Below are 27,096 nucleotides of genomic sequence, written 5' to 3'. Positions count from 1 at the left end.
AAGCAACAATTTGGAACAAAAGGAAGAAATAAACATCCAACAGAATGAAGAAACAAGAATTCAAAAAAGTGAAAAAGATTTAGGAATCTCTGGGACAACCTGAAATGTTCCAATATCTGAATTATAGGGGTGCCAGAAGGAAAACAGGAAGACCAAGATATTGAAAACTTATTTGAACAAATAATGAAGGAAAACTTCCCCAATCTGGCAAAGGAAATAGACTTCTAGGAAATCCAGGAATCCCAGACAGTCCCAAAGAAGTTGGATCCAAAGAGGAACACACCAAGGCATATCATCATTATGTTACCCAAGATTAAAGATAAAGATAGAATCCGAAAAGGAGACAGTTACCTACAAAGGTGTGCCCATTAGACTACCAGCTGATTTCTCAAAAGAAGCCTTGCAGGCAAGAAGGGGATGGAAAGAAGTATTTGAAGGCATGAAAGGCAAGGACCTACATCCAAGATTGCTCTATCTAGCAAAGCTTTCATTTAGAATGGAAGGACAGATAAAGTGCTTCCCAGATAAGGTCGAGTTAAAGGAGTTCATCTTCACTAAGCCCTTATTATATGAAATGTTAAAGGGACTTTTGTAAGAAAAAGATAAAAAATATGAACAGTAAAATGACAAGAAACACAATGATCAACAAATGAACCTAAAGAAAAGAAAAACATTGAAAACAAAAACTAAGCGAACAACTGGAACAGGAACAGAATCAGATAAATAGACATCACATAGAATGGTTTCAGTGGGAAGGGGGAAAGGAGGAATGATGGGGAAGGTACAGGGAAGAAGAAGCATACTTTATAGGCATAAAATAGATGGGGATAGATAAATGGTATTGGAAACAGAGAACAACCCTTACATGTACAACCCATGGACATGAACTAAAGATGGGGGGAATGCTGGAGGATTGGGGGTTGCAGGGTAGAGAGGGGATAAAGGGAGAAAATGGGAAAAGTGTAATAGCATAATCAATAAAATATACTTAAAAAACCCAAAACCAGATGAAGGCAGTACAAAGAAAGAAAATTACAGGCCAATATGCTTGATGAACATACATGCTAAAATCCTCAACAACACATTAGCAAACCAAATACAGCAATGCATCAAAAAGTTCATACACCATGATCAAGTGGGGTTTATTCTGGGAATGCAATATTGGTACAAACATTTCCAAATCAATAAATGTGATTCACCACATAAACAAATGAAGGATAAAAGCACATGATCATATCAATAGATATAGAAAAAGCATTTGATAAAATTCAGCAATGATTTATGTTCAATACTCTTGGCAAAGTGGGAATTGAGGGAACATACCTAAACATAATAAAGACCATATATGACAAACCCACTGCCAGCATCATACTCAGTGGGCAAAAACTACAAGCATTCCCATTAAGATGGGGAACAAGACGGGATGTCCACTTTCACCTCTTATTCAACATAGTACTAGAAGTCCTAGCCACAGTAATGAGACAAGAAGAAGAAGTAAAAGGCATCCAAATTGGAAAGGAAGAAGTAAAACTGTCCTTATTTGCAGATGACATTATACTGTAAGTAGAGAACCCCAAAGATTCCACCAGGAAGCTACTAGAATGGATAAATGAATTCAGCAAAGTAGCAGGATACATAATTAATATCCAGAAATCAGTTGCATTTCACTATGCCAATAAAGAACTAATAGAAAGTGATGAGGATGTAGGTAGATACACTTTGCCTCCTCACACAAGTAAAAGAAGGACAACAACAAATTAAAAAACAAAAACCAACCATAGGTGCTAGAAAATTGAACTGTATTGAAATCCAACAACCAAGGAGTTGAGGAAGAAGCATTCATTCAGACTGGTAGGAGGGGTGGAGTTGGGCATCCAAGGAGGAGAGGACATGCAGCAAGGCAGCTGCTGGAAGACTGGGTGGGTGAGGTGGTGGCTAGCAGACTGGGCAGTCCCACATTTGTGTGCAGATAAACGGGAGGAACAACTGGGGAGCAAGACAGACCATGCAACCCAGGGTTCCAGCATGGGGAAATAGAGCCTCAAACCTCGGGCTATAAAAATCTGTGAGATTTGTGGTGCCAGGAGAAACTCCCAGCCTCACAGGAGAGTTTGTTGGAAATATGCACAGGGCCATAGAATGAACACAAGCCCACACTCTTGGTAATCAGCACCAAAAGGGCCCAATTTGATTGCGGGAAGCAGGGGAACTGACTGAAAGCCCACTGATAGTCCAGCAAGCTGATTGTTCCCTTTTAGAACCCTCCCCCACACACGGCACCACAACACAACAATGTGTGTTGCCCCACCCTGGTGAATACCTAAGGCTCTGCCCCCTAGAATGTAACTGGTGCACCAAGACAAAAAAAAAATATGGGCCAAATTAAGGAACAGATCAAAACTCCAAAAATACAACTAAGCATTGAAGAGGTGGGCAACCTATCAGATACAGGGTTCAAAACACCAGTAATCAGGGTGCTCACAGAAATGATTGAGTATGGTCGCAAAACAGAGGAGAAGTGAAGGCTATGCTAAATGAAAGTAAGCAAAATATACAGGGAACTAACAGTGAAGGGAAGGAAACTGGGGCTCAAACCAATGATTTGGAACAGAAGGAAGAAGTAAACATTCAATCAGAACTCAGTGAAGAAACAGGAATTCAAAAAAACAAACAAACTAACAACCCCAAAGAGAGGCTTAGGAACCTCCAAGACAACTTTAAACAATGCAAATTCCAAATAATGGTCAAACAATGGTCAATAAACAATTACTTGACCAAATAATGATGTAGAACTTCTTCAATCTGGCAAAGGAAATAAACATCCAGGAAGCTCAGAGAGTCCCAAAGAAGTTGAACCCACCAAGGAAGCACACACCAAACACACACCAAGGCACATTAGGTAAGATTAAAGGGAAGGAGAGAATCTTAAAAGCAGCAAGAGAGAAGGAGACAGTTACAAACTCACAACTATCAACGACTGAACCTAAAAAAATAAAAACAAAAACAAAGTAAGCAAACAACTAGAATAGGAACATAATCACAGAATTGGAGATCACATGGAGAATTATCAGCAGGGAGAGGGCGTGGTGTGGGGAGAATGGAGGAAAAGGTACAGAGAATAAGAAACATAAATGGCAGGTACAAAATAGGGAGGGGTAGGTTAAGAATAGTATGGGAAATGGAGAAGCCAAAGAACTTGTATGTATGACCCATGGACATGAACTACATGGAGGGTGGGGAACGCTGGTAGGATGGGGGTATGAGGCTGGAGGAGAATAGAGGGGAGAAAAGAAAGGGAAACCATAATAACAAAATCAATAAATTATATTTTAAAAAGAACTAACAGAAAAAGAAATTAAGAAAACAATCCCATTCACAATTGCCCTCAAAAAGAATAAAACACCTAAGAATAAACCTAACCAAGGATGTAAAATACCTGTACGTGGTAAACTATATGATACTGAAGAAATTGAAGAAGATACAAATAAGTAAAAGCATATACTGTGTTCATGGATAGGAAGAATTAACATCATTAAAATATCCATGCTACTCAGAGTTATCTATAGATTCAACTCAATTTTAAAAAAAATTTTTGAGGAAACTCCATACTGCTTTCCATGGTGGTTGCACCAATCACTCATGGGAGCTCCCTTTTTCCCACTTCATCATCAACTCTTGTCATTTGTGGATTTATTGATGATAGCCATTCTAACATGTGTGAAGTGATATTTAATTGTGAATTTAATTTGCATTTCTCTGATTAGTGACATTGAACATCTTTTTATATGTCTTTTGACCATCTGTATGTCCACTTTGGAGAAATGTCTATTTAGATCCCTTTCTCATTTTCTTTTTTTCACATTTTTTTATTGTTGTTCAAGTACAGTTGTCTCCATTCCCCCCCACCCACTCCCCCCACTGCAGCCATCCCCACCTCCCACACTCGATCTTACCCCACTTTGGTTTTGTGCATGTGACTTTCATACATGTTCATAAAAAACCCTCTCACTTTCTCCCCCTTTATCCCCTCCCACCTCCTTTCTGGTTACTGTCCATTTGTTCTTAATTTCACTGTCTCTGGTTATATTTTGCTTGCTCATTTGTTTTGTTGATTAGGTTCCACTTATAGGTGAGATTATATGGTATTTGTCCCTCACCATCTGGCTTATTTCACTTAGCAAATGCTCTCCAGATCTATCCATGCTGTTGCAAAAGGTAGGAGCTCCTTCTTTCTTTCTGCTGCATAGTATTCCATCATGTAAATGTACCACAGTTTTTTGATCCACTCATTTACTGATGGGCACTGAGGCTGTTTCCAGCACTTGGCTATTGTAAACAACGCTGCTTTGAACATTGGGGTGCATAGGTTCTTATGGGTTAGTGTTTCAGGGTTCTTAGGGTATAACCCCAGCAGTGGAATTAGCAGGTCAAAAGTCAGTTCCATTTTTAGTTTTTGAGGGAATTCAATACTGTTTTCCACAGTGGCTGCACCAGTCTGCATTCCCACTAAAAGTGCAGTAGGGATCCCTTTTCTCCACATCCTCCCCAACACTTGTTTGTTGACTTGTTTATGATGGCCATTCTCACCAGTGTGAAGTGGTATCTTATTGTGGTTTTAATTTGCATCTCTCTGATGGCTAGGGATGCTGGGCATCTTTTCATATGTCTTTGGACCCACTGTATGTCCTCCTTGGAGAAGTGTCTGTTCAGGTGTTTTGCCCATTTTTTAAATTGGGTTGTTTTTCTTCCTGGAGGGAGTCATGTGAGTTCTTTACATATTTTGGAGATCAAATCCTTGTCTGAAGTATCATTGGCAGATATATTTTTCCATATGATTGTTTCCCATTTCATTTTGCTAATGTTTTCTTTAGCTATGTAGAAGCTTTTTATTTAATGAGATCCCATTTCTTTATTCTTTCTTTTATGTCTCTTGCTCCAGGAGACATATAGGTGAAAATATTGTTGTGTGGAATATCTGAGATTTTCCTGCCTATGTTCTCCTCTAGAACTTTTATGGTATAATGACATATTTAAGTCTTTTATCCATCTTGAATTTGTTTTTGTGTATGGTGTTGGTGATCGAGTTTCTTTCTTTCTTTCTTCCTTCCCTCCTTCCTTCCTTCCTTCCTTCCTTCCTTCCTTCCTTCCTTCCTTCCTTCCTTCCTTCCTTCCTTCCTTCCTTCCTTCCTTCCTTTCTTTCTTTCTTTCTTTCTTCTTTCTTTCTTTCTTTCTTCTTTTTTTTTGCATGTAGCTGTCCAGCTCTCCCAACGCCATTTGTTAAAGAGGCCATTTTTACTCCTTTTTATGCCTCTGTCCCCTTTGTCAAACATTAGTTGATCATAGAGACTTGGGCTTATTACTGGGCTCTCTATTCTGTTCCATTGGTCTATGTGTCTTTTCTTATGTCAGAATCATGCTGTTTTGGTTACAGTGACCTTGTAATACAGTTTGATATCAGGCATTGTGATCCCTTCTACTTAGTTGTTCTTTCTAAACATTATTACAGCTATTTGGAGTCATTTATGGTTCCATATAAATTTTTAAAATGTTTGTTCTATATCTGTGAAATATGTCGTTGGACTTTAATAGGGAAAGCATTGAATCTATAAATGGATTTGGGTAGTATGGACATTTTGATGATGTTAATTCTTCTGATCCATGAACATGGTACCTACCTCCATTTGTTTGTGTCTTCCTTAATTTCTTTTTTCAGTGTTGTGTAGTTTTCTGAGTACAGGTCTTTTACCTCCTTGGTTATTAGGTTTATTCCTAGGTACTTACTTTATTTTTCTTGTTGCTCTATTAAAAGAGTTATTTTTCCTGATTTCTGTTTCTGATATTTCATTGTTGGTGTACAAAAATGCCTTCAATTTCTGAATAGTGACTTTGTATCCGCTGTTTTGTCAAAGTCATTTATTAAGTCAAGTAGTTTTTTTGGTGGGGTCTATTGGATTTCCTTGTACACTATTATGTCATCTGCAAACAATGACAATTTTGCTTCCTCCTTTCCGATTTGGATGCGTTTTATTTCTTTTTCTTGTCTGAATTCTGTGGCTAGGACTTACTTTACTATGTTGAATGGAAGCTGTGAAAGTGAACATCCTTGTCTTGTTCCTGATCTTAGTGGGAAAGCTTTTAATTTTTGCCCATTGAGTATGATGTTGGCTGTAGGTCTCTCCTATATGGCCTTTATTATGTGAAGGGAGTGCTTCCTCTATTCCAACTTTGCTGAGTGTTTTAATCACAAATGGCTGTCCTTGTCAAATGTTTTTTCTGCATCTATTGATATGATCATGTGATTTTTGTCTTTGCTTTTGTTTGTGTGATATAATATGTTTATTGATTTTCAAATAGTGTACCTTCCTTGCATCCCTGGAATGAATCCCACTTGGTCATGGTGTATGACTTTTTTAATGTATTGTTGGATGCAGTTTGCCAATATTTTGTTGAGGATTTTAGTGTCTGTGTTCATCAGTGATATTGGCCTGCAGTTTTCTTTCTTTTTTGTGTCTTTATCTTGTTTTGGGATTAGGATGATGCTGGCTTTATAAAAAGAGTTTGGGAGTCTTCCTTCTTCTTGGATTTTTTGGAATAGTCTGTGAAGGATAGGGGTTAGCTCTTCCTTAAATGCTTTGCAGAATTCTCCTGTGAAACCATCTGGTCCAGGGCTTTTGTGTGTCAGGAATTTTTTGATTACTGCTTTGATTTTGTCAGCTCTTATTGGTCTGTTCAGGCTTTCTGCTTCTTCATTCAGTTTTGGAAGATTATATTTTTCTAGAAATTTGTCCATTTCACCTAGGTTTTCAAATTTCTTGGCAATCATTTTTCATAGTAATTTCTTACAATCCTTTATATTTCTGTGGTATCAGTTGCAATCTCTCCTCTTTCATTTTTGATTGTGTTTATTTGGGTCCTCCCTCTTTTTTTCTTGATGAGTCTGCTTAAAGGTTTGTTGATTTTGTTTATTTTTTCAAAGAACCAGCTCCTGGATTTATTGATCCTTAGAATTGTGCTTTTAGTGTCTATGTCATTTAATTCTGCTCTGATCTAGGTTATTTCCTGCCTTCTACTTGCTCTGGGCTTTGCTGTTGTTCCCCAGTTTTTGTAGAGGTAAGGTTAGGTTGTCTATTTGAAACGTTTCTATGTTTTCTAGGTAGGCCTGTATGGCTATGAACTTCCCTCTCAGGACTGCCTTTACTGTTTCCCATATGTTTTGGATTGTTGTGAGTTCATTTTCATTTGTTTCCAGAGACTTTTTGATTTCTTCCTTGATCTCATTCTTAATTCATTCATTGTTTAATAGCATGCCATTCAATCTCCATGAATGTGAATGTTTTTGAGTTTTTTCCTTGAGGTTTCTGGTTTCTGGTTTCAGTCCCTTGTGGTCCAGGAAAATACTTGATATGATTTCAATTGTCTTGAATTTGTTGATGTTGGTTTTGCATCCTCTCATGTGGTCTATCTTTGAAAATGTTGCATGTGCATTTGACAAGAATGTGTATTTTGCTTCTTTGGGATGAAAGGCTCTATATCTATCAGTTAAGTCTATTTTATCTAGGACGTTGTCCAATGCCACAATATCTTTGTTAATATTTTGTTCAGAAGATCTATTCGTTTTTGACAGTGAGGTGTTAAAATCCCCTACTATAATTGTGCTTCTGGCAATATCTTTTTTGAAGTCCTCTAAAATTTTTCTTATATATTTGGGTGCTCCTCTGTTGGGTGTATATATGCTTATAATGTTTATGTCTTCTTGATGGATTCTTTCCTAGAGTATTATGAAGTGACCTTCTGGGTCTCTTTTTATGGCCTTTGTTTTGAAGTTTATTTTGTCTAATATGACAATTGGTACCCTGCTTTTTCCCTGTCCATTTGCTTGGAAAATTTTTTCCAACCCGTCACATTAGTCTGTGTAGGTCTTTTGTTCTGAGGTGGGTCTCTTGTAGGCAGCATATGTGTGGGTCATGTTTTCTTATCCGTTCACAGCTACCTTATGTCTTTTAATTAGAACATTTGATCCATTTACATTTGAGGTTATTATTATTAGGTACTTATTCATTTCCCCTGTTGTTTGTGATCCCCTGTCTCTCACTCTTTTCCTTCCTCTCCTTATAGCAGTCTCCTTAGTGTATCTTGCAGTGCTGGTTTGGTGGAGGTGTATTCTTTCAGTTCTCTTTTATCTGGGAAAGTCCTTATATCACCTTCCATTGTAATTGAGAGCCTTGCTGGGTAGAGTACTCTTGGTTACAGGCCTTTGCTTTCCATTACTTGGAATATATTTTTGCCATTTTCTCTTGGCCTGAAGTGTGTCTTGTGAGAAATCAGCTGCTAACCTTATCGGGCCTCCCTTGTATGTTACTTCCTGTTTCTCCCTTGCTGCCTTTAAGATTCTTTCTTTGTCTTTGAAAGTTGGCATTTCAATTATGATGTGTCTTGGAGTAGTCCGACTTGGGTTCATCTTGATTGGGACCATCTGTGCTTCCTGAACTTGCATGGTTTTTTCCCTCTTCAGGTTCAGAATGCTTTCTGTCATTATTTTTTTCAAACAGGGTTTCTATCCCTTGCTCTTTTCTTTTCCTTCTGGTATTCCTATGATTCAAATTTTGTTGTGTTTCATATTGTCTTTCAGTTCCCTTAAGGTATCTTCATATTTTTTTTAGTCTGTTTTCATGTAGCCGCTCTACCTGGGTGTTTCTTTCTACATTGTCTTCCATCTTACTAATTTGGTCCTCTGCTTTGTCCAGCATGCTTGTAATTCCTTCTAGTGTTTTTTTTTTTTTATTTCAGCAATTGTATTCTTCATTGCTTCTTGGTTCTTTTTTTTTTTCTTTTTTTTTTTTTTTTTAATTTCAATCATTGTTCAAGTACAGTTTTCTCCCGCTTCTTGGTTCTTGTTTATAGTTTCTTTTTCCTTTTTCATACTGTTGTAGTTCTCATTCAATTCCTTGTAGTTGTCTGTGAGCTCCTTGAACATCCCTTGACTTGGTCTCTGCCCAGGTCCCAGGGACCTTACTGTCCCAATGCAATCTCCTTACTGTCTGTTTTTCAACTACCTCTACAGTTTTGGCTTCCAAACTTCATAAAAGCTGGGATTCCATTGGCTGTGCACTCTATTCTCCAGAAGATCAGCTAGGTGTCCCGGTTAGGTGCACACTAAGTGGATTCAGCTCCCACCTACCTTGCTGGCATCTTTAGTCTCTATTATACATACCTTAAACCAAACTCTTCAATTTGCCTTTGAATCTGTATTTAAATTCTTAAAATTTATGGCACTGCACATGGATCAATGAAAGCTATAGGGGTAAAGATATTCAAATTCTCTAATCAGGTAAATCTTTTGGTTTTAAAGTCTTTTTCTTTGCCATTCACCCCTAAACTCTTCTGTACAATTTTTGTATACTAATGGTAGGCAGAAAAGTGGTAATGTTACTTATTTTGCAAAACAAAATGAAAGATGCTAAAATCTTTGTCACCATTCAAAAATCGAATACATAAGAACTAAAAATGTAAAATTCTTTTGTTAGATTTTTATTGAATTTATTTTTTTTCATTTTAAGTATTTTTATTGATTATGCTATTACAGTTTTCCCATTTTTATCTCCCTCAACTCTGCACCATTCATCCCTCCAGCATTCTTTTCCCCTCCCTTAGTTCATGTCCATTGGTTGTACATATAAGTTCCTGGCTTCTCCATTTCCTATACTGTTCTTAACCTCCCTCTGTCTATTTGGTACCTACAGATTATGCTTCTTATTCCCTGTACCTTTACCCCCATTGTCTCTCCTCTCCCTCCTTGCTGATAACCCTCTATGTGATCTACATTTCTGTGATTCTGTTCCTTTTCCAATTCTTTGCTTAGTTTGATTTTGTTTTTGTTTTTGTTTTTTTTTATGTTCAGTTCTTGATAGTTGTGTTTGTTGTCATTTTACTATTCCTAGTTTTGATCATCTTCTTTTTCTTAGATAAATCCCTTTAATGTTTCATATAATATGGGCTTGGTGATGATGAACTCCTTTAACTTGACCTTATCTGAGAAGCACTTTGTCTGCCCTTCCATTCTAAATGAAAGTTTTACTGGATACAGCAATCTTGGATGTAGGTCCTTGCCTTTCATGACTTGTAATACTTCATTCCAGCCTCTTCTTGCCTATAAGGTCTCTTTTGAGAAATCAGCTGATAGACTTATGGAAACTTCTTTATAGGTAACTGTCTCCTTTTCTCTAGCTGCTTTTAAGATTCTTTCCTTATATTTAATCCTGGGTAACTTAATTATGATGTGTTTTGGTGTGTACTTCCTTGGGACCAACTTCTTTAGGTCTCTCTGAGCTTCCAGGACTTCCTGGAAGTCTATTTCCTTTTCTAGATTGGGGAAGTTCTCCTTCATTATGTTTTTCAAATAAGTTTTTAATTTCTTGGTCTTCCTCTTTTCCCCTTCTGGCACCTCTATGATTCGGATGTTGCATTGTTTAAAGTTGTCCTGGAGGTTCCTAAGCCTCTCCTCATTTTTTTTTAATTCTTGTTTCTTCATTCCGTTCTGGTTGAATGTTTATTTCTCCTTCTCTTCCTGATCATTGATTTGAATCCTGATTTCCTTCCCTTCGTTGTTGCTTCCCTGTATGTTTTTCTCTATTTCTCTTTGCATAGCCTTCATTTCTTCCTCTATTTTGCATCTGTACCCAGTCATTTCTGTGAGCATCCTGATTACCAGTGTTTTGAACTCTGCATCTGATAGGCTGGCTATCTCTTCCTTCCTTAGTTCTTTTCTAGAGTTTTGATCTATTCTTTCATCTGGGCCATATTTCTTTGTCTCAGTGCACCTGTTATGTAGTCAGGGGCAGAGCCTTAGGCATTCACAGGGGTGGTGCAACCCACATTGCTGTGTTTTGGTGCTGTATGTGGGGGAGGGATCAAAGAGGGAATAATGCTGCTTGCTGGGTTCTCAGCAGGCTTTCAGTCACTTCCCCTCCTACCCACAAGCAAATCAGGCCCTCTGGTGCTGATTCCAGGGTGGGTAGGTTTCTGTATGTTCTGGGACCCCATGGGTCTCTCCAAAAACTCTCCTGTGGGGCTGGGAGTTTCTCCCACTGCAACAGCCACAGGTTTTTACAGCCAGAGGTTTTGAGGTTTTATTTCTCCACACTGGTACCCTGGGGTTTATTGTCTGTCTCACTCCCCAATTGTTCCTCCTGCCTTATCCCTTTGTCAATGTTGGACTGCAGGTCTGCCAGTCACTGCCTGGCCAGCCCCATCTGTCATGTTGGCACCTGTCCTCTCTGCCCCAACTGCTGGTCTCTGCCCTCCTACCAGTCTGGATGAATGTTTCTTTAACTCCTTGGTTATCGGGCTTCCATAGAGTTCTATTTTCTAAAAGCTCTGTTGTTTTTTTTTTTTTAAGTTTGTTGTCATCCTTTTGGTTGTGTGAGAAGCAAAGCATGTCTACCTATGCCTCCATTTTGGCTGGAAGTCCCATAAAATTATTTAAAATCAAAAGTAAAGCCTTACTGAACAGAAGGCTGCATATTTGGTCATCTTTTTTAGTCATGTATAAGGAGGAACAAGAGTACCTTTATTTAAATCATCTGCAAGTGAAAACTTTTAAAAAGCTTTATTTTCTGTATAGAAGACTAGGATTGTGTGTTAAGAAGCCAAATTAACAAATACTGCAGCTACTGAAATACCCATCTGATTTGGGTGATGTGAAATATCAGTTAATAATCTGAGTCAAGTTGAAATTTGAAAGAGTACTAGAAATTGTTGGTTCTTCTCTTTTTCATATTGTGTTATATTTTCTATATGGTGTATATATTATACATAGACTTTCTTTTGTAGGAATCCAAACGCCAAATGAGTTACTTTTTAGATGTTTTTATATTTCCTCAAGAAGATTTAGCTTTGAATTCAGCTGTTCTTATGTGGCCTTGGAAAATTAATCCTATTTTTGATGAAAATGATGAGGTAAATATATGTTTTACTGTATATTTTATATTCCGACATTTTAAGCACAGTGTTTATTTAATTGTCATACATACTTGATGTCTACCTTTAAAAAGTAACTGTATGTATCAATATGAGTTTGGGGCTAGCAACATTTTATGCCCCTCAGGTTTAGGGTGGGCCGTTAGGCTTAACTCACATTATCTATTAAGAAGTGAGACTAATGTTAAACAAGTCAGAAGTATTATATAACTTTAAAAAAAATATTTTATTCATTCCTAGAGAGAGGGGAAGGCAGGGGAATACAGAGGGAGGGAAGCATCAATGTGTGGTTACCTTTTGTGCCCCCCCAACAGGGGACTCAGCCTCCAACCCAGGCATATGCCCTGACTGGGAATCAAACCTGTGACCCTTTGGTTCACAAGCTGGCACTAAATCCACTGAGCCACACCAGCCAGGGTAGAAGTATTACATAACTTGATAATAATAGTAATAGTAAGCACTGTACTCAGGGCTTTCCATTTATTCGATCATTTCATACTCACAAAAATCCCAGGTAATCTTATTTTCCCCATTTCATAAATGAGAAAAAATATGTCTCAGAGAAGTTAAATAACTTGTGCAATATCACAGAGATAAGTAGCAGAACCAGGATCCTGAGTATAATTTAGATTTTGAAGAAGTACTAATGCAAACCAGTTTCTTCTAAATTGGGAAATAAAATGGTATAGTAATGACAAGTCAGATAAACCAAAGTTGTATCGAGGTTTTGAGTTTAATGATTTTATGAGATTGGACATTCCTCTTAACCTCCATAAGCCTAAATTTCTTTATCTCTGAAATGAGAATAATAATACCTGTGGTAATATAAGTATATTCTTAATAGTTCTTGACACATGGCATATGTTTAATAAATGGTAGCTTTTTAATATCTCAGAATTGGTTAAATAGTTATAGTATCTGATTAATAAATAAAAATTGTTACAGTCACTGAAAATCTATGATAATTTGCTTCTGTGGTTTATTGCTCTTTGTATTTTAATATCAACGTTTTATCTTTACACTCATTTTTACTTCATTAATAGTTATTATTACTATGTAAAGCATTAAGATTTCTGATGTGATGCTTCCTTTGTAACAAAATAATTAACATGATTAAATTGTCTTTTATAAAGCTCATTGAGAATGCTAAACATAAAAAAGAAAATGAGCTAATTGCTAAAAGAGAGAAACTGATTTTGGAAATAGAAAAGGAATCACGCCGCATGGAGGAGTTTGCAGAATTTGCTGAACTGGACCGCATGCAACAGGTCTGATAAATATGTGAGACAGTAGCTATGGCTGGCTCATAGATTAACACATTACATGTTTATATACGTTTAAAAACATAGAAAAACATGAGCTTACTATGGCAAAACAGGGGCTTGACTCTTAGTCCTAAAAATAGTACTATTCCTGTGATCTTTTTGTGACTTAGTTTTGTATGATATAACCATACTTTTTGCTGTCTATCATAGTAATGTTGTGGAGTTGACATTTAAAGTTTCTATATAAATACAAGGACATAGTCTATGCAGTATCATATAATCTTGTTTTTCTAACATTACTTGGATATTTCTTGAGATAAAAAATTATTTGCTTTCAGTATGTGACCGATGTAAGACAACTACAAAAACGTATTCAGGAATCTGAAGAAGCAGTTCAGTTTATTAATAAACAAGAGGAACTTTCAAATGGGAATTGACAAAATATCCTGAACTGGAAAAATTAAAAGTTAATATTGAGCCCTATCAGAAGTTTTTCAAGTTAGTTTTGAAGTGGCAACGAACAGAAAAACGGTAATTTCTGGTAATGTAATAAAAATTAAGCAAATGATGTAAAAGGATTCATAAGCAAATATATATTTATTTTTTGGTGGTGTTACCTAAGTATTTAGAGTAGGAATTATCTGTTAATTTAAAAGAGAACCAAGTATCACATAGGAGAAGCATCAAATGTTGCTAAGGTATCACCTCAGCTTACTAATCCATATAATATCTAGAGTATAAATTGAGTTTTCTAGAGGCGGTTCATTTTTTAATGAAATTAATTAATTAATTTGATGAAGCATGGAGTGAAATCTGCATTTTATTTGGATATTGTTAATCATCCATTTATGGTCTGATGCATCTTTTAGCCATGCAGCATAGCTGAAATTATTGTTTTAATCTTGTTTCTTTACCATCAGTTCTACCTATGTGACTCAGAAAAACTGTTAACCACTCTTGTTCTCACTTATTTCTTTTGTATAATGAGAGGTCTAGCCTAAAGAATCCCTCAAGTCCCTTCAAACTCCAAAAGTCTCTGAGTTTAATATTATTTTTTCTCTTAATTCAGGTGGATGGATGGAGGGTTTTTGGACCTTAATGGGGAAATCATGGAAGCTGATGTAGATGAATTTTCCAGAGAGATTTTTAAGACACTGAAATTTTTCCAAATGAAGCAAAAGAAGGAATTGCAAGAAAAAAGAAAGTCAGCAAAAAGACGATCTCTGGAAACAGAGAAACTTGAAGAAGAACCAAAAGAGAATCCTACTATAACTATGTGCTCTACAGTAATGGAGAACATAAAAGTTTTTAAGGTATGAACACACTTAGTGATATTTGAGAAAGCCATGGTAGGCTCTTCACATCATCAATTGGTAAACAAGATAAATAGATATGGGAGAAAAACCAAAGGTGAATCCAGCAAAATCAATTCCTTCATAGAAAAATGCTTGACAAAGATAAAAGATAATAATAACTAGTTATACAATGATATAAAGAGGCTGAAAAATTAATAGGACAAAACCAGTTAGTCTAAACTAAGGGCAACAACACAAGGCAGCAGTTAGGGAAGTTTTGGAGTCACACTACCTAGGTTTATATCACAGTTCTGTGATTGTTAGTGGCATATCTTAAGCGAGATGTATAACCTCTTGTACTTTGGTGACCTCATTTATGAAGAGAGAATAGTAACAGTTTTGGGGAAAGTTAATATTGCATCCAACTTCTCATGACAATAGTGACAGTGATTCTAATGGTAGAGCCAAGTTTCTACTGTCAATATGCTTGAGTGCAAACTATGTGATAGGAATTTGAGCTTTGTTTCTGTCTGTGTCTAGCACTCTTAGATTCTATGAGGTGTATGACAAATTTCTAAGGTAACTACTGAAAATTATTCTCAATGTTTAGTGTTTTCATATGGTTTAAAAAATATGAAAAGATCTATCTGAAAAGTCTCATTCCAAAGTTTTCCACCATGTAACTCAGGTTATCAATGTTATTACTTCTTGTGTATGCTTCCACAGTTTGTTACACATATAACAATGTGAATATATTTTATTATCCTTTCATTTTTTTTTTTACATAAAGTATAGCATACTGTATGCATTATTTCTCCCTTTGTTTTGATTAATTTGTCTTGGAGGCCTTGTCTCATTATATATAGAGCTTTTTCATACTTGTTGAGCACTTGAATGGAGTTAGTCTTTTGTTTCCTCTCCAGCCTCCTAAGGAGGTGCTCTCCACACAGGTTGGCTATATTACTCTCAGCTTTTTGAAGCTGGGTGAGAAGATAATGAATTTCTAATGAAGCTAAATTTATCTACTTCAAGAGTATGTCCTGTCTACTTTATAGGTGTTAAAACTAATTTATTTAACAAATACTTATTGAGTGCCTGGTATGTCATGTTCTGATGAGTCCTGGGGAATATGATGGCAAGCAAAACAGATGATGGTGATAAAACTGGAAAGTTAAAACCAAAGCCCTTAATAATCAAAATTGAAAGTTGGGTATTTTATGTTCCTCCAATTTTAAAAAACTTACTTTATTAAATTATTATTATTTACCAAAAAACCTAAAAACATGACTGTCATACAAAGATAAATCAAATGTGTCAAATATTTTATTTTACTTACTGATTAATGAGAGAATCAGAAAGATGGTATGTCTGGTTCAAGGAGCATTTGATAAGCTGAGTATTTATAGGCAATTTAATAAAGGGATGTTAAAAAAGATTGGTATTATTAATTGGTTAGGGTCATACAGGACATTATACCATAACAATATGCCATTATACCATTTGAAGTTATCTTTTTGCTTAGGCAGAAATTACTTGCTATGCTGGACAAAAACCTACAAGCTAACGTAATTTTACAAAATCTGGAACTTTAAGTATTAAACAGTGAGTTGAACAAAGTACATTCTTTTTTTATTTTATTTTAATCATTGTTCAAGTACATTTTTCTGTCCTTTACTCCCATTTCAGCCCACCCACCCATCCCTCCACACCTCCCTCCCATTTCCACTCCCCCTAGTTTTTGTCCATGTGTCCTTTATATTTGTTCCAAAGTACATTCTTTAAACAGTTAAATTTTCCTTCGGTGGCCCCTGTACCTTATATAATATTGAAAGAATATGCCACATACCTATTTTTGCCTTTTCCCCCCAAGTTAAAATAATGTTTGAATTATAGTTGACATACAATGTTAAATTAGTTTCAGGTATACAATACAGTGATTGTATATTTACATACCTTATAATGTGATCGCCACCATAACTCTATTAACCATCTGCCACTGCACAAAGTTATTGTATTATTGACTAAATTACCTGTGCTATACATTATATCCCTGTGACTTATATATGTTATAGCTGGAAATTTGTACCTTTTATTTCCATTCATGTTTTTAAATCTATCTCTTCACCTCCATCCTTTCCAGCAATATCAATTTGTTCTCTGTATCTGCACGCATTTCTTTTTTGTTTTGTTTGTTCATTCATTTTTTAAGTCACATATGTGAAGTCATATGGTATTTATCTTTTTTGTGTCTGACTTTTTTTACTCAGCATAATACCCTCTAGCTCCATCCATGTTGTTACAGATGCCAATATTTTCTTCTTTTTTATTACTGAATAATAATATTCCATTGTATAACCACCACTTCTTTATCCATCCATCGATGGACACCTAAGTTGCTTCCAAATCTTGACTATTATAAATTAAGCTTCAGTGTACATAGAGGTTGTGCAAATGTCTTTTAGAATTAGTGTTTTTGTTTTGTTTAAATAAATGCCCCAGGGTGGAATTGCAGGGTCATATAGTAGTTCTATTTTTCATTTTTTGAGGAACCTCCATACTGTTTTCCATAGTGGCTGCACCAATTTACAATCCTACTAATAGTGCACAAATGTTCCCACTTCTCCACATCCTTGCCAATACTTGTTATTTGTCAACTTTTGATGACAGCCATTCTGAAAGGTATGAGGTGATATCTCATTGTAATTTTGAGTTGTATTTCCTTGACGATTAGTGATGTTGAGCATCTTCTCATATGTTGTTGGACACTTTTATGTCATCTTTGGAGATATGTCTTTTCAGGTCCTCTGCCCAGTTTTAAGTCAGATTATTTGTTTGTTTTTATTTTGAGTTTATGTGTTTTTTAATATACTTTGGATATTAATTCCTATCATATATGCCTTTTGCAAATATATACTCTCATCCAGTAGGTTGGTTTTTTTGTTTTGTTGATGGTTTTCTTTGCTGCACAAAAACTCTTAAATTTGATGTAGTCCCATTTGTTTATTTTTGCTTTTGTTGTCCTTTCTGGGAAGATATATCCAAAAAAAATTGCTGAAACCAATGTCAGAGTGTTACTGCCTATGCTTTCTTCTAGGAGTTTTACAGTTGTATGTTTTTACACTGAAGTCTTTAATCCATTTTGAGTTTATTTTGTATATGGTATAAGAAAGTGGTCCAGATTAAGTTTTTGCATTTATCTATCCAGTTTTCCCAACACCATGTATTAAAGAGATTGTAGTTTTCTCATTTTGTATTCTTGCCTCCTTGTTGTGAATTAATGGACCATAAGTGTGAGGGTTTATTTCTGGGCTCTCTTGTGTTCCATTGATCTATGTGTCTGTTTTTGTGATGGGGCCATACTGTTTTGATTATTATATCTTAGTAGTATAGTTTGAAATCAGGGACCATGCTTCCTCTAACTTTGTTCTTTCTCAGAATAGATTTGGCAATTTGGGGCTTTTGTGGTTTCATATAAATTTTAGGATTCTTTGTTCTAGTTTTATGCAAAAAAATGCCATTGGTATATTGATAAGGATTGCATCAAATCTTTGAATGCTATGGTTATTCAAAAAATATCCTCCTGGTCCGTGATCACAGTGTATCCTTCCATTTATTTGTGTTGTCTCTAATTAATTAATTAATTAATTTTTAGCGAGGGGAGAGGAGAAAGAGAGAGCAAAACATCAATGTGTGGTTGCCTCTTTTGTGCCCCCAACTGGAGACCTGGCCCATAACCTACTCACGTGCCCTGACTGGGAATCAAACTGGCCACCCTCTGCTTCACAGTCTGGTGCTCAATCCACTGAGCCACACCAGCCAGGATATTTGTGTTGTCTTTAATTTCTTACATCAATGTCTTACCATTTTCAAAATACAGATATTTTACCTTTTGGTTAATTTATAGTAGACTTTAAAATTATTTTTGTTGCAACTGTAAATGGGACTGTTTTCTTAATTTCTCTTTATGATAGTTTGTTATCATTATTAACATCTGTTGTGAAATCTAAAACTTGGGGAACCAGTGTCCTATAATATTGTGATGGAAACAAAGTTGGTATTAGCTAATGTTGCTTGATTGTTTTCATTTCTGGAAAAATATTTTATGTACTTAAACTTTATCATTAGTTTACTGTTTTTTCCTTTGTTTTGGCTTACTTTAAAAAAGTAGACCTGTTGAGATATAATACACACATCATAAAGCTCACTCTTTAAAATGCAGTTCAGTGGTTTCTTAGAATGCTCACAGAGTTGTGCAAACATCATTAATATCTAATCTGAGAACATCTTCATCACTTCAAAAAGTGAGCCCATAATCACTAGCAATTGCTGTATTCTCTCCTCCTCCCAGGCCTTGGCAACTACTAATCTACTTTCCATCTCTATGAATTTATCTTTTCCAGACATTTTATGTAAATGCAATCATACAGTATGTGACCTTTGTGACTTCTCTTACCCATCATGTTTTCAAGGTTCATCCATGTTGTAACATGTATCATGCTTCATTCTTTTTAATAGTTAATTCTGAAACATATTTTATTTTCAATAAACATTCTTTTTAAATCACTTTTTATTATTATTCTATCAGAGTTGACCCAATTTTTCCTTCTTTGCCCTCCTCTACCCATTCCATCCCCCAGCCCCACAATCAATTCCCCCCATGTTGTCCATGTCCATGGGTCATTCATACGTGTTCTTTGACTAGTCCCTTCCCCTTCTCTCCACCATTATCCCCCTCCTCATTCCCTTCTGGTCACTATCAGTCTGTTCCATGTTTCCATGCCTGTGGTTCTATTTTGTTAGTTAGTTTGTTTTGTTTATTAGATTACTCTTATAGGTTAGATCATATGGTAGTTGCCTTTCACCACCTGGCTTATGTTGCTTAGCATAATATTCTACACTTCCATCCATGCTGTTGTGAAAGGAAGGACTTTCTTCTTTCTTTCTGCTATGTAGTATTCCATTTTATAAATGTACCACAGTTTTTTGATCCACTCATTTACTGATGGGCACTTAGACTGTTTCAAGCACTTGGCTATTGTAAATAGCACTGCTATGAACATAGGGGTGCATACATTTTTTTTTGAATTGATGATTTGGGACTCTTAGGGTATATTCCCAGCAGTGGAATCATTGAGTCAAAAAGCAGTTACATTTTCAGGTTTTTTAAAGGAAATTCCATACTGTTTTCCACAGTGGCCGAACTAGTCTGCATTCCTACCAACAGTGTGCAAGGGTTCCCTTTCCTCCACATCCTTGCCAGAACTTGTTTTTTGTTACATCAAACTAAGAAACTTCTGCACAGCTTAAGAAACCATCATCAAAATGAAAAAGGAACCAACTGTATGGGAGAGCATATTTGCCAATGATACATTGGAGAAGCGTTTCATCTCTGAACTATATAAAAAACTCACATGGCCCAACACCAGAAAAACTAACAATCCAATTGAAAAAGTGGGCAAAGGACCTGAACAGGCACTTCTCCAAGGAAGGCATACAGATGGCCCATACACATATGAAAGAAAAGATGCTCGACATCTCTAACCATCAGAGAGATGGAAATTAAAACCACAATGATATATCCCTCACACCTGTCAGAATGGCCATCATTAATAAATACTTCATTCTTTTTTATTGATGAATAATATTATATTGTATGGATATATTATATTTTGTTTGTTCATCCACTTGATGGACATTTATATTTTTTATATTTTTAGCTATTATGAATAATGCTGCTTTGAATATTCATGTATAAGTTTTCATGTGGGCACCTATTTCTTTATTTTTTTAATATTTTATTGTTTATGCTATTACAGTTTTCCCAATTTCCCCCTTTTGTCCCTTGCCACCTTGCCCCCTTGCACTCCCTCAGGCAAGCCTCACACCATTGTCCATGGTCCAGTCACACATATATGAGTATGTTCTTTGACTAATCCCTTCACCTTCTTTCAACCACTCCTCATCTGCCCTCCCTCTTACAGCTGTCAGTCTGTTCCATGTTTCTATGTTATGATTCTATTTTGCTCATTAGTTTATTTTGTTCATTAGATTCCACATATAAGTGAGATCATAGAGTATTTGTGTCTGAATGACTAGCTTATTTCACTTAGCATAATAGTCTCCAGTTTCATCCATGCTGTTGCAAAAGGTAAGAGTTCCTTCTTTTTTACCACTTCATAGTATTCCATTGTGTAAATGTACCACAGTTTTTTGATCCACTTGTTTACTAATGGGCACCTAAGCTATTTTCAGATCTTGGCTATTATAAATAATGCTGCTATGAACATAGGGGTACATATGTTCTTTCGAATTGGTGTTTTGGGATTCTTAGGATATATTCCCAGAAGTGGAATTGCTGGGTCAAAAGGCAGTTACATTTTTAATTTTTTGAGGAAAACTCCATACTGTTTTCCACAGTGGCTAAACTAATATGCATTCCCACCAACAACGTACTGGGGCTCTCTTTTCTCCACATCCTCGTCAGCACTCATTGATTTATTAATTATAGCCATCTTGGCAGGTATGAGGTGATTCTCATTGTGGTTTTAATGTGCATCTCTAGTGGCTAATGATGTTGAGCATTTTTTTCATATGCCTATGGGCCTTCTGTATGTTCTCCTTGGAATAGACTTTCAGGTCCTTTGCCCATTTTTAAATTGGATTGTCTTTCTGGTGTTGAGTGATATAAGTTCTTTATATACTTTGGAAATTAAACTTTTGTCCGATGTACCATAGACAAATATGTTTTCCCATATGGTCAGTTCCCTTTTCATTTTGATGATGGTTCTTAAGCTGTGCAGAAGATTTTTAATTTGATGTAGACTCATTTGTTTACTTTTTCTTTTGCCCTAGGAGATATATTGACAAAAATATTGCTACATGGGATATCTGAAATTTTACTGCTTGTGGTTTTCTCTAGGATTTTTGTGGTATTGCGACTTATGTCTAAGTCTTTTAAGCATTTTGAGTTTATTCTGGTATATGGTATAAGTTGGTGGTTAGTTTCATTTATTTTTTTTGCATGTACCAGTCCAGTTTTCCAACACCATTTATTGAAAAGACTGTCTTTACTACATTTTATGTTCTTGCCCACTTTGTCAAATATTAATTGACCATAAAGGCATGGGTTTATTTCTGGGCTCTCTGCTCTCTTTCATTGGTCTATATTTTTGTTCTTATGCCAGTGTGAGGTTGTTTTGATAATGGTGGCCTTATTGTATAGTTTGATATCATATATTATGATCCCTTCACTTTGTTCTCATGATTGCTGAGACTATCCAGGGTCTTTCTTATACATTTCCATATACAGGTTCCATATACATTTTTGGAATATTTATCCTAGATCTGTGAAAATATGCCTTGGTATCTTAATAGGAATAGTGTTAAGTCTATAGAATGAGTAGTATGGACATTTTAATAATGTTAAATATTTCAGTCCATGAATATGGTATATGCTTCCATGCATTTGTATATTCCTCAACTTCTTTCTTTAGTGCCCTATAGTTTTCCAAGTACAGATCTTTTATTTCCTTGGTTAAATTTATTCCTAGGTACCCTTATTTATTTATTTGTTGTACAATAGTGAATGGCATTGTTTTATTACTTTGTCTTTCTGGTAGTTCATTGTTGGTATATAAATGCCATCGATTTTGAGTATTGAATTTGATCCTGCAACTTTGCTGAATTCATTTATTAGGTCAAGCAGGTTTTTGATGGAGTGTATAGGTTTTCTTTGTACAATATCATGTTGTCTGAGAATGATAGTTTTTACTTCTTTCTCTAAAATTTAGATGCCTTTATTTCTTCTTCTTAGCTGATCTCTGTGGCTAGGATTTTCAGTACTATGTTGAAAATAGAGTAGTGTAAGTGGACATCCCTGTCTTGTTCCTGATATTAAGGGAAATGTTTTCAGTTTTTGCCCATTGAGTATGTTGGCTGTAGGTTTTTTGTATATAGTCCTTTATTATGCTGAGGTATGATCCCTCTTTTCCTGCTTTGCTGAGAGTTTTTATCCTAAATGGGTGGTGGATTTTATCAAATACTTTCTGAGCATCTATTGACATGATCATGTGTTTATGTGATGCATCACATTTATTGATTTGTAAATGTTGTACCAACTTGCATCCCTGGGATAAATATCACTTGGTCATGGTGTATGATTTCATTCTTGTATTGCTAGATCCAGTTTGCTAATATTTTGTGAGAATTTTAGCATCTATGTTCATCAGGGATATTGGCCTATAATTTTCTTTCTCTCCTGTGTCTTTATCTGGTTTTGGAATTGGGATAATACTGGCTTTGTAAAAAGAGCTTGGCAGTTTTCCCTCCTCTTGAATTTTTGGAATAGTTAGAAGGATAGGTATTAGTTCTTCTTTGTATGATTGGTAATATTCGCCTGTGAAGCCATCTGGTCCAGGGCTCTTATTTGCTGGGAAGTTTTTTGATTACTGCTTCAATTTCATTAGTTGTATTGGACTGTCCAGGTGTTCTGCTTCTTCCTGATTTAGTTTTGGAAGATTGTATGTTTCTAAAAATTTATCCATTTCACCCAGGTTGTCCAATTTCTTGGCATAGTTGTTCATAGTATTTTCTTACAATCCTTTGTATTTCTGTGCTACCAGTTGTTACTTTTCCTCTTTAATTTCTGATTTTATCTCTTTGGGGTCCCCTCTTATTTTTGTTGATGAGTCTGGTTAAGGTTCATCAATTTTGTTTATCTTTTAAAGAACTGGCTCCTGGATTCTTTGAATTGTTTTTTAGTCTCTTTGTCACTTAGTTCCACTCTGATGTTGATTATTTCCTTCTCTCTACTTACTGAGCTTTGTTTGTTGTTGTTTTTCTAGTTCTTTTAGGTGTAGGGTTATATTGTTTATTGGAGATTTTTCTTGCTTCTTGAGGTATGCCTGTAATGCTATGAAATTCCTCTCAGGATTGATTTTGCTGTGTCCCATAGGTTTTGCATTGTTGTGTGTTCATTTTCATTTGCTTCTAGGTTATTTTTGATTTCTTCCTTGATCTCATTTGTAATCCATTCATTATTTAATAACATGTGGTTTAGCCTTCATATATTAGAATATTTTGAGTTTTTAAGTTAAGGTTGATTTTCTAGTTTAATGCCGTTGTGATTCAAAAAAGTGCTTGAATATGACTTAAATTTTCTTTAATTTGTTAAGACTTATTTGTGTCCTAACATGTGCTCTGTCTTTGAGAATGATCCATGTGCATTCAGAAGAATTGTATTCTGCTGCTTTTGAAGAAATGTTCTGTAAATATTAATTAAAATCCATTCGATCTAATGGATTAAGGTCGCTGTTTCCTTGTGGTTTTGTCGGGAGATCTCTCAGTTGGTCACAGTGGGATGGTAAAATCCCTACTATGACTATATTGCAGCCAATATCTTCCTATGAAGTCCACCAACATTTTCTTGGTACACTTAGGTACTCCTATATTGGGTATCTATGTTTACAAGGGTTATTTCCTCTTGTTGAGTCATCCCTTAATATTCTTTGTCTTTTCTTATGGTTTGTTTTGAAGTCTATTTTGTCAGATATAGGTATTGTTACCCCAGCTTTTCCTTTTCACCTCTATTTGCAGGGTATATAATTTTTTCCATCCCTTCACTTTCAGCCTGTGTAAATCTTTTGTTCTGAGGTGAGCTGTGGGCCTGTGTTTCACTTCTCTTGGATATATTCCTAGGAATGGAATTGCAGGAACATGGTAATTCTATTGTTTACTTTTGGTGGTACTGCCAGACTGTTTTGAAGTGGATGTGCTCTAATACATTTCCACCAGCAATGCATGGTGGGGGGTTCCAGTTTGTAAACAGTCTTGTCAATACTTGTTATTGTCCATATTTTTTATCATAGCCATCCCAGTAGGTGTGAAGTGGTATCTTATAGTGTTTTTTTTGTTTGCATTTACCTGCTAACTAATCATGTTCAGTATCTTTCCAGGTGCTTATTGGCCATTTGTATGTTTGTTTGTTTTTTGAGAAATATCTGTCCAACTCCTTTGCCCATTCTTAAATTAGATTATTTGTCTCATTATTTAATTGTAGAATTTTTATATATTCTAAACATAAGTCCCTTATTAGATAGATAATTTACAAAATTTTACCATTTATTCTATGAATTGTATTTTAATTTTTTGATGGTGTGTTTGGAAGCACAGTTTTAACTTTTGATTTGTCACTTATCTTTCTTTGTTGCTTGTGATTTTGTGTCATATCTAAAAACTATTGCTAAATCCATGACTATTTGCACATATTTTTCTTCTAAGAATTTTTTATTCTTAATTCTTACATTTAGGCCTTTGATCCATTTTTCCTGAGGACATTTTTCTGTTGCTTCTAGGGAGGAAGGCAGAGAGAAGGAGAGAGAGAGGGAGAGACATTGATGTGACAAAGTAACATGAATTGGTTGCCCTTTTATATGTGCCTTGATCACAGATTGAACCTGCAATCTGGGTATGCGTCCTGACTGGGAACTTGAACCTGTGACCGCTCCATTTATTGAGACAATACTCCAACTAACTGAGCCACACTGGCCATGGCCTTGATCCACTTTGATTTAATTTTTGTATGTGAAATGAGGTAGGGGATAAGATAATGTGGAAATCCCGCTATCCCAACAACATTTGTGGGAAAGTCTATTTTTCCACATTAAATTTTTTTGGTACTTTTTTGAAATCAGTTGACTGTAAATGTGAGGGTTTACTTCTGGACTCCCATTCTATTCCATTGATCTGTATGTCTGTCTCCTTTATGTTAGTGCCATACTGTTTCAATTACTATGGACCTTGTAATGTGTTTTGAAATTTGTAAGAGTGAGTCCTCCAATTTTATTCTCTTTTCTAAGATTGTTTTGGCTAACCTGGATTCTTTGTATTTTCATATGAATTTTACAATAAGCTTATCAATTTGTGTAAAAAATAGTCAGCTGGGGGGATGGTAGAGGCCACATAATGTCACCCTTACTGTAAGGAGAGAATAGTTTCAATGCAGAACAATGAAACTTTTAACTTGGAGAAACAAAAACCATACCCCAAGGAAGCATCATCAGCGTCAGCAGCAGCAGCAACAGCAGAAACCACTGTTTCTTCCAATACCTGCAAATGGGCAACAGGCTAGCAGCCAAAATTTCCCCAGCTTATTGTTTCCCTGAAGAATTTTAGTGACCCAGGAGAGAAGACTTTCACCCAACATTAGCCATCTCTTTGTGTGCAAGCTTCCTCCTGACATCACTAAAGAGGAATGAGGGAAACTGAGAAATGTGGGAAGACAGACAGAGTATTCATTCATAAGGTTAAGGGCTTCATTTGTTTTATTTGCTTGAAACACAAACCTTTACAGAAGTTGCCAAAGTGGAGCTGGACAGACAACATGCCACTTCATGGAATGCAGCTGTTTGTGTGTTTGGCATGCCATAGTACATTTCTTATGCTCCAAAACCTTTCTCGGTATGGGTCCAACACACTACTGAAGGAAGCCTTTTATGTGTTAGGCCAGATGGAGAGTAGTATAGTCATTGTGGATGACTGAGGAAGGCCCTAAGAAAAAATCATTGTTGAGTTCTTGGGGAAGCTGGCTGCTCAGAAAACTCTGGAAAGATGCAGTGAAAGTCCCCATTAAACACATTTTGTTGTCCTGTAACTGTGGAACCTATGACCAGTTAGAGGATTAAGAGGGCATTCCAGGGAAGCTGGTTAGTATAAAGAGCTGGCAATTTCACAAGGAGCAAGAACAGCTACCCAGATTTGCACAGCTGTGTGCTGTTGAGCATGAGTGTGTCATGTACTGGAAGGCAGTCATTGAGATGGAGAAGCAACACCAGGACCAAGTGGACCCTCTTCATCAAGGAAACTCATGAGAAACTGGAGATGGAGATGGAGGATGCTCACCATGAACACCAGATCATAATAGTGAGACAGGATTTGCTGAGGCTTCAAGAACTTTGGAGGATGAAAAAACTACATTACTAAGATATGTAAAAAACAGAAGCAACTGGATCTCAGGCAGGAAAGGACCATAGGTGACGTGAGGAGGAGATGCAGTAGCAATAGGAAATAATGATGCAGTGACAGCAGGAAAGATTCAAGGGAGCCTTCTCTGACATGAGAGGTATAGGTGAACCAGATGATGATTGTAGGTGCTACAGGCATAATGAACAGAGGCACAATGCTATACTCCTGCGGTAGCTGGTACCTCAGCTCCAACCAGGACCTGCCACTGTGATGCTGGATGGAATCTTGGGGTTGACCTCACCAACAGATGAATACTTTGACCAACCTGCTACAGTGGAAGGAATTGGGGCAATTGGTGGAACCCTTGCTGCATTCGACCCTGTACCTCCTGAAGCTGACTTTGTTCCAACCATATGCTGCTGATCCTAGTAACATTATATTATCTAGTTTCCAAAAATCCTAAAAGAAAGGCTCTTTCTGAACTAACCAGAATTCTGTACTGGAAGTGTTAAAGATTTCTCTCAATAGTTAGGTCTCCCCTGCCTGTACTTCTCTAGGGAGTATGCTGGAGGCAGAGGGCAATGAAGAGTTGTTTTTTT

At 36.1% G+C, this 27,096-nt stretch overlaps 1 protein-coding gene and 1 pseudogene across 1 annotated transcript in view; both read left to right on the top strand.

The window, feature by feature from the left end:
- Positions 1-27,096, top strand: part of DNAH12 (dynein axonemal heavy chain 12) — a 275,242-nt gene that overhangs the window by 48,029 nt on the left and 200,117 nt on the right. The window contains 5 exon segments of the mRNA XM_028518986.2: positions 11,830-11,955; positions 13,110-13,244; positions 13,580-13,658; positions 13,661-13,772; positions 14,311-14,554. Of these exon segments, the coding sequence (XP_028374787.1) occupies positions 11,830-11,955; positions 13,110-13,244; positions 13,580-13,658; positions 13,661-13,772; positions 14,311-14,554 (696 nt within the window).
- On the top strand, positions 25,533-26,920 carry LOC114501776 (annotated as a pseudogene).

Source organism: Phyllostomus discolor, chromosome 7 (genome assembly GCF_004126475.2).
Source record: "Phyllostomus discolor isolate MPI-MPIP mPhyDis1 chromosome 7, mPhyDis1.pri.v3, whole genome shotgun sequence".
NCBI classification, from domain to species: Eukaryota; Metazoa; Chordata; class Mammalia; order Chiroptera; family Phyllostomidae; genus Phyllostomus; species Phyllostomus discolor.
Note: the sequence above shows the minus strand (reverse complement) of the source record. Positions and strands in the feature narration are given on the sequence as shown.